The following is an 8,615-nucleotide window of genomic DNA, read 5'->3' on the forward strand; positions in this document are numbered from 1 at the left end:
TGCTCAATAAACTGTGTTGAATCTGTTTTACATTCTTAAAACTAATTTACCCAGATCCAAGCAGAGAGGAGATAAAAGTCACAGACATCTCACTCTGCCCCTTTTGCAGGAACTCGTTAGTCACTTACTTATTTAAATATATTTTATATATATTTTTTTTTTATTTTGCCTTTTTTTCATGTTTTGCAGCTTGTTGTTGCTCTCTCTTTCACTTTATGATCTAAAATTGATGCCAACGCCCCAGTGGCCTCCCTCTGGATACCAGGAGACTTTGAAGCGGGAGAAGTTTGACAAAACGGACTGAGGCGAGTGTTTGATGGGGTTGTGGGGAGGCAGCTTCTCCCCGAGTTGCACCAACACGGAGGGGGTAACACAGCTTTCACACGGGAAGGGCATCGGCAAAAGTTTCTGGAGGACAAGAATGCCGGCGCTGCTAGTGTAATCCAGAGGTAACTACAGTTACTTGCTGCATGTAATCGCTTCAGGTCTGTTTTGGGTGCATTGTCCTTTAAGCACCGCTATTACGGCAGTTTTTACGACAGCCACCTGGTCTCCGCCCCTAGTGGGAATCGCGGGCTCAGAGGGATGTAGTGTAGCTGCAGCCGAACACCTTTTCCTCCATGCTTCTCCGATATAGACTCTAATTACTGTGGTGTTTCCATTAGCGACGGTCGTCACCCCCTTGACCATTCTTCAGGCAAACACATATTTAACATACATAAATCAACATAAATAAAAAGAGAGCTCTCTATCTTTTTTTTTGCTGGACAGCCATTTATTTTTATTTTGAAAGGACAATATCAAGACTCTTTTATAAAACACCTGATCGGTGATTCTTTTTATTGTATATGTTAATGGGGTAAATACTCCCTGAACTGAAGGACTATTAACTCAGACAGAGCATTCAAGTGTTTTTTCCTTTTCTATCAAAGGGAAAATTTTAACTTCATTTATTTTTATATGAAAAAGTGAATCTTCTTCTTCTTCTTCTTCTTCTTCTTCTTCTTCTTCTTCTTCTTCTTCTTCTTCTTCGTCGTCGTCGTCGTCGTCGTCGTCGTCGTAGAACAGCCGCGTTCTGTGGCAACATGGCCACCAGGCGCGCGCTGACGGGCCTTTCCTCTGGGCCTGGCTCCAGACGGGAGCTGGCTTCCTCCAGGCCGGGTCACTCCTCTTCTTCCTAGGTTATTCATGGGGGTCTTTTGAACCATTCTTAGTCTGGCCCCTCACCTGAGACCAATTTGCCATGGGAAACCCTATCAGGAGCACAAAGCTCCAGACAACAAGGCCCTCGGGGTCATAGGGACACGCAAACCTCTCCACCACGTTAAGGTGATGGTTCCCGGAAAGGTTTTTTTTATTTAGTTGTGGGAAACCGGAGGACCCGGGGAAAAACCCACATGGGAGGGGATGAGGAGATATTTCATTTTGGGCCAAATTGTTTTTTTTTTCTAGTGGGGGAAACCGGCGCTCCCGGAGAAAACCCACACAACACAGTACAATTCACTGTGCCGCCCTTTTTTTAACAATAATATATAGCTGTATTTTTTTACAGCATACATTATTTTCCAAATTATAAATTTAGGGCCAAATTGGGACACAGCACACGTACATATTTACAACCCTGCCTTCGCCCAATGACAGCTGGGATCGGCTCCAGCCCCACCGCGACCCTGAATACAGGATAAGCGGTAGACAATGGATGGATGGATGGAAAACAAAATAAGGATCCGTTTTTAAGGGCTGAGTGGCTCCTCTTCTCTTTTATCAACGATCTCTGCTGACAACAGGAAAACAAGCGGGCAGCTACTTCCTGGTTCCCCGCCCTCAGTCAGCTGTCTGCCGCTTGTTTGCAAACAAGCTCCGTCCCCGGTTCTGTGGTCCCTCCTGGTCCGTCCTGGTCTGTGGTCCCTGCGGCTCCCTGCTGCTCCCTCACGATGGAGGAGAACGTCGACAGCGACATCATAGAGCACCACGTAGAGGAGGAGATGGAGAAGAAAGGCGCGAGGAGCCACGCAGCCTCCTCGTCGTTCCTGGAGAGCGTCAGTCCGTCCGACCGAGAGGGCCACAGCGGGACGCAGTCCTCCCACAGACTGCTGGCCTACAGCGACGCGCTCATCTCCATCATCGCCACCGTCATGGTGAGACTCCGACTGCGACAACACGTCGTTATAGAGTAAAACGACCAGGAGTAATAGAGATATATTTAGGTCCTTTAACAGCTTTCCAAAATAAATGCACACAACAAAGAATAAGTAAGAAAAAGGCGTCAGATTAAATGAAAAGCTATGTTATACCTACCCTTTTTATTTAGCTTATAAGCAATTAATTGACTGGCAGGTTTAGACAACAACTACTTTGATAGAGGAATCAGTTTTCACCATCTTCTGGCAAACATCATGAGTCGACAGTGAAAGTGAATCATCAGTCGCAGCCCCACAGAACACAAACGGTAACTGAGTCCCAAGTGTTTCACCCACAACGACGACGATATCTCAGGTTTATGGCGTTTAATTGCCTCCACACATCACTGATACTAAAGCTGCTGTGTAATAATATTCGCTCTAAAGATGAGCTTTTTAAATACAGACTTTTTATGGGGCCAACACTGGCTCACTTTTCCAGCCTTAGAGTGAATATTTCACAATAAATGACACCATCGCTTCATACAGGACATTAGAGTTTGAACTTCTGAAAGGACTGTGGAGTTACAACAGTGTAATTGTACAACGGCATGCTGCTATAATGATCTGATGGCTGTTTGACAGTCATTTGATGCCAGAACTGACTGTGAAGTCACATTACACAGCTGTCACTGTGCTGTGATTTACTGGAAGAGGCTGACTGGTCCTTCAGGGATCAGATCGCCTCTCCAGATGTTCAGCATCGTGTCCCTTCCTATGAATATTTCATATTTCTACTAACTTCCTTTATTCACAGATATTACCTGTTGCCCATACGAAGATAGAAGATAACGAGGTGAAGTGCCACAGTACATAGATGTTTTCTGTTATTCAGTGGTGATGCTGCTCTACACATCTTTGCAGTAACACTGCAGAAATGTACTGACATTGTAATATTCATAATGATAAATAAACGTTTGCCTTGCAGGAGTTGAGGGAAAGCGTTCAGCTTTTACTGACGACAAAGATAGCCGTTTACTTGATGACATTCATGATAGTGACTGTCGCGTGGGCTGCTCATATCAGGCGAGTTGTTATTATCATGAGTGTTATTATTAATAATGATAGTAAGACAGCAGTTTTAAGTCCTAATTTATCACTAATCAATTTCACAGGTTATTTCAAGTCATTGTACGCATCGACGACTGCCTCGCGCTGCTGAACCTCGTAAGTATCGTGACGTCACCGTTCGTTCATAACAAACATTTTTAAAAATTGTGTTTATTGAAGTTTCATTAATAACATTTGAGTATGTTTGATATTTCATTAAGGGGGATTAGTGATAGTGTCCTGACGTCTGGTTTTACATTCTCCTTTAGGATTACGTGACGTACTTTGCTCATCGGTTATATTTCATATCCACATAATATTTATAAAACCACAATAACTAAAAAAAAAGGTGGCGATAAGTTCATGAAATATGACGTCAGACATTCAGCTTCATTTGAAAACCTCAATAGAAGCATCAGACGTAAATCCATGACATTCAGTGCAGCCCTGACTCAAGGTGAAGTTCCCTTCTCTCTAATCTGGAGTGTTTTGGTTCCTCTTCAGGCCTGCATGATGCTGATAACCTTTCTGCCGTACACGGTGAGTATGAGTCACTGTTTCAGTTCCCACGGCGACGTGTTGAGCTTACAGACGTTATCATGAACTCCCTCATCTTTGCAGTTCTCTCTGATGGCGGCCTTCCCTGAGAACATCCTTGGGATTTTACTCTTCTGTGGCTGTGTGATGGTGATGGGCGTCATTCAGGTGAGCCGGTTCACCCGTTCTAGACCCACGCAGACCCGGGAAATGGAAATGGGAAAATGGGTTCTGTTGGGACCCGGGAGCCTCGTCTCTACTGATATGCCACCTCTGCCTTTCATAGACTTCATACTAAAGACTAGTGGGTTACCATAGGACCCATTCTCATTCATGTATCTTGAGGTGAGAGGTCGAGGGAACATGGTTGGTGTGTCAGTTGGTTCCTTAGGTTTTCTAGTTTCACTCTAACTTTCTACCTCTGAGTCCGCTACAGTCTCTTAAAGACGGCCAGGATGTGGCTCAGAGTTCGAGCGAGTCCTCCTGTCTTTTGGCAACATACTGAACCCTAATTTGCCCCCAGATCAGATCAGATCCTGATGAGTAGGTGGCACCTTGAATGTAATGTGAAGCTCTGTCAGTGTTCTAGAAGAAACTGGAAAAGCGCTACATAAATGCATTTACCATCGGTTTCCCGTAGTCCGTCATCGTGTTGTACGCCTTCAGCCGCCCCTTCCTGCTGAACGAGCAGATCCAGATCTCCGAGAACCAGACCTTCTACAAGCACCACATCCTTAAAGTCATCATGCGAGTTCCCCTCATGTGCTTCCTCGCCAGCATCTTCTCCTTCATCTTCTTCCAGCTGGTAGGTGCCGCGCCTTCCTTTCTTCGACTGTTCAGACGACTGTAAGGTTAGAGGTATTCTGTCGTGATGCATTCATCTCACATTGTACTTGAAATCTAATTGAAAAGTTTCAGGTTCTGCAACTGCTGTAAGTCTCTTCTTTGCAGTGATGTTTCCGTTTTGTCCCTCAGTCTTACGTGCTGCTGGCGGTCGTCATCTTCCTGCCGTACATCTCCCGCTCTCTTAAGTGGTGTCGCAGCAAAGCTATCGGTGAGCACGAGATATAACGTGTCGGAGAAACATTACAAATATCTGCTTAACTCCGGCCAGATTAAATTAAAATCTTTTCCACTCCAGGTCAGGTGCAGGAGACGCCAGACTCCATGTTGTTTTACACCCACCTGCCTAACGAGCCCCTCAGCAAGGACCGGGTGGAGGCTTTCAGCGATGGAGTCTACGCCATCGTAGCGACACTGCTCATCCTGGATATTTGGTGCGTTTGACTTTATTTCCTTGGAAGGGTGGATGTAGGAAACACGCAGGTTAGGCAGTCAGGAGATCCCATGACCACATTCAAAGTAACCATGTTGTTCCACAGAGAAAATATGCATCTTCTGCACATGGACTGTAGTTATGCACCAGTTAATCCTGCATTAAAGGCACAGTGACATGTTATTTTACTGACTGATATACATTCTATACATTATTTTTATTCTAAAATATTAGATATGTAGCATACTTTTTGAAAAGGGACCATTTTAACACATAAAAAGCTCACTCAGTGTAGTTTTCCACCTGCAGCCTCCGTGTAACGTTGATCCTCTCCGGTTCCTCAGCGAGGACAACGTTCCAGACCCGTCCGTTGTGCAAAAGCAGTTCGGTGGGAGCCTGATCGCGGCGCTGCAGGACTACGGCCCCGAGTACCTCGCCTACTTCGGGTCCTTCGCCACCGTCGGCCTCCTCTGGTTTGTGCACCACTCTCTCTTCCTCCACGTCACCAAGACGACGCGCTTCATGGGCCTCCTGAACACCTTCTCGCTGGCGTTCGTCGGAGGTCTGCCTCTGGCCTACCAGCTGACGCACGAATTCCCGCACAACTCCCGCAACGAGCTGGAAGCCATTCAGATCAGCTGCGTGATCATTTTCTTTGCGGGTATATTTCAGCTCGCCATTTGGGTGGTCGCCCTTTACAGCGAGCAGGAAACCCTGCACCCGTACGTACGATATGGCGGCCGCGAGCACATATTCATGCTAGCTAAGCTGTCGCTCTACCCCTGCGTTGCTCTGGGGACGTTTTTCCTGACGTGCATTTTGAGTAAATTCAGCGCCCAGATTTTCCACCTGATGGAGATCACGGTGCCGTTTGCCTTCCTTGTGCTGAGGCTGTTGGTGCGCGTCGGGCTAGCGTTGCTACGGCTACTTTTCTGTCCTGACAGGGACGAGCAGAGGGGTCTCGTAGAGGAAGACGATGAGACAAGAGTGCCCTTCAACGCTTTAGTCACCTAGCTAGCTCGAAGCAGAGCATCATGGAAAGCTAACCGACAGAGCAGCAAGTGTTGTGAACATGCTCGGTCTCTGAAATAGTTACTGTGAGGTATTGAACTGGGAATGAAATGGGATTAGACGTGACCTCACAAGTATGGAAGAAGAGTAGTGAGAGCAGGATACTGACAGCCAAAGCCTCATTCTTACGCGCATTGAATTTCCAACGACAACTTGAAGAATATACTAATGATTGAATAGTGAATAATCAACAATCATCTTCACTCAAAGGTCGGGTTTGAAATTACCAAATTATTTCATAGCTTGCATGCTCGGAAGTAGCAAACGGCAAAAAATGAGAAATCTCTGATTATAGACGCTTCAGTAGAAAAGAGAGTTCAGTTTCTGTGTTTAGTAAAGGGAACAGTCCGTCCAGCTGGTTTCATTTCTTTAACCTCTGTTTAAGCAGAATGGCTTCACATGTTCAGACATGTGATGTGGGAGCAGACGTATTTAAATATGACAGGTTGTCTCAAGTGTGTCTCCTTTAAGAGTTTAATATAAATGTTGGAGTTGACCCGTTAGTAACTAACATCAGTAGCGTTTGCACCTTAGACATTATTCTGAACGGGTACAGCCATAACAATTCAAACTGCACTGTAAAATATTTTTGATTCAGATATGTAGGGAAGCCCCGAGGAAAAAAGTGGGAATAACATCCTGGTGATCCATCTATATGGGTTTCAACAATAAGCACATGGGGTATGGGTGCACTTCAGCCTCTTGTGGCCAAAATTAATATTACAACACAATGACAAAACTTATTTTTTTTTTTACCCATTTAACAGGTGGAATTAAAGAAAATCATTCAGATCAGACATAGAAAACGTATCATCCACATGTTTCTGTTCCACTTGTCCCTCCGAGGCTTCCGTAGATATTTGTGTGAGTATACTCACTGGATTGTAATATATATATATATTTTTTTTTTGCAGTTTTCTTTTGACAGGATGACTGCAATTAAATGATCTCCAAAGCTTTTTAATTCAAATTCGATAAGGACCAGGTGTCTATGACTGCTGTTGAATTTAATGTAATTGAAACATTTTCTTGAAAATTCTGACTTTGATGTCAACCCAACATCAGAAAAAATGTATTTATTTTCATTTGAATATCACTTTTGTTTTATTTATGGAGTTTTTTTAGGGTGTAATGATGATGTACAATTATGTCTGTTTGATACTGACTCAAATCTGAGATGCACTTTAATGGAAGGTAATGTAGAAGAGTTACATGTATCGACAAGGAGATGGAGAAATGAGGGCAGGTGAAAAACAGCTTTCTATTGTTGGAGAAATCACATTTGTGGCATTTACTCGGTTGATGGTGAATTAACAGCAGCTTCTAGCTCTAAGCTTCATTTATTATTTGTACCCAATAATCTGTAATTAGAATAATTTTATGTAGGAATCGTTAAAGCAACTGTATTTGTGTATTACAGTCATTCCTCCAACATGGTGGCTTGTTTGTTGAGGCCCTCTTCAAATATCCCTTCGTCAATATTTAGTTGATGTTTGTTTTATAATTTATACTTGCAAACACTCATTTGCTTTCCACACTTTAGTTTTTTTAATCCAAAACTGTCAATCGTTGTTTTGTGAATAAATCTGAAGTTGTTCCTTCAATGTGAAAGTGAATTATCTGTCTGATTAGGAAACATAATGAACAAATTGTATGACATTTTAAAGAAAAAAAACCCCAACTTTATTCACCTGCGTACGGTAAACAACTTCACAATATCCCCAACAAGATATCAATGTGGTTTATACACAACTTTGCACTGTCCCTATATTAACAGCATACTTCCTCTGCATCATTTTTAATCTTATCCACTCAAAAAGCTATAGATGTTCATTAGAAAACATTTCTGCTCAAAGCAAATAAAACAAAATATACACAAAATGATAAATTAAAAAGACAAGCGACCAAACATCTGCAGTGCATCCTTTCCTGACATTTTGCGCTACTAGGACTACTTTTTTATTTCCTACGTTTGTTCGTGTACCTCGAGTGTTTAACTTCTTGAATAAAAATATAAATAAGTCCACATAACTTTAAATCTGTGGAGTCTCAAGTGTGCCAATGGAATAATACAGCTTTTAATCAGATTAATTCATTCATGCATTTATATGCTACTGAATTAAATGAGTACATTTACACATCATGACTTATATGTCCATAAAAAACTCTGGGGAAAAAGAATGAATTTACCATTTTAGTCGTTTAACTTCATTATTGTCTTTTAAGAATACATTTGGATTTGCCAACTGCATAATGTTCAACATTTTTTTTTTTTTTTTACAGACAAAAAGAATAAAGTCAAAAATAATTAGAATTGTAAATTAAGACATTAGGTGATTATTTTATAACCGTTAGTTTCCACACAATGTTAACATTGTTTAAATAACTTCAATAATAATAACTTCCTAATAAGTAATAACAGTATGTAATTATTCCGGTGACACACTCCAGACTCCGTATACAACATCTTAAAAATAATCTAAATTATTTGACCATTTGCT

The 8,615-nt window shown here is 42.5% G+C and overlaps 1 protein-coding gene across 1 annotated transcript; it reads left to right on the forward strand.

The window, feature by feature from the left end:
• The first annotated feature begins 1,767 nt into the window (after positions 1–1,767).
• On the forward strand, positions 1,768–8,571 carry tmem175 (transmembrane protein 175). Its single transcript, XM_084024997.1, has 10 exons — positions 1,768–2,138; positions 2,938–2,976; positions 3,109–3,206; positions 3,296–3,347; positions 3,735–3,770; positions 3,852–3,935; positions 4,408–4,572; positions 4,743–4,821; positions 4,909–5,044; positions 5,388–8,571. The coding sequence occupies exons 1-10, from the start codon at positions 1,935–1,937 to the stop codon at positions 6,055–6,057; spliced, it is 1,563 nt and encodes a 520-aa protein (XP_083881123.1). The 5' UTR covers positions 1,768–1,934; the 3' UTR covers positions 6,058–8,571.
• The last annotated feature ends 44 nt before the right edge of the window (positions 8,572–8,615 follow it).

The sequence above is a fragment of the Eutrigla gurnardus genome, assembly GCF_963514095.1.
Source record: "Eutrigla gurnardus genome assembly, chromosome: 13".
In the NCBI taxonomy this organism is placed as follows: Eukaryota; Metazoa; Chordata; class Actinopteri; order Perciformes; family Triglidae; genus Eutrigla; species Eutrigla gurnardus.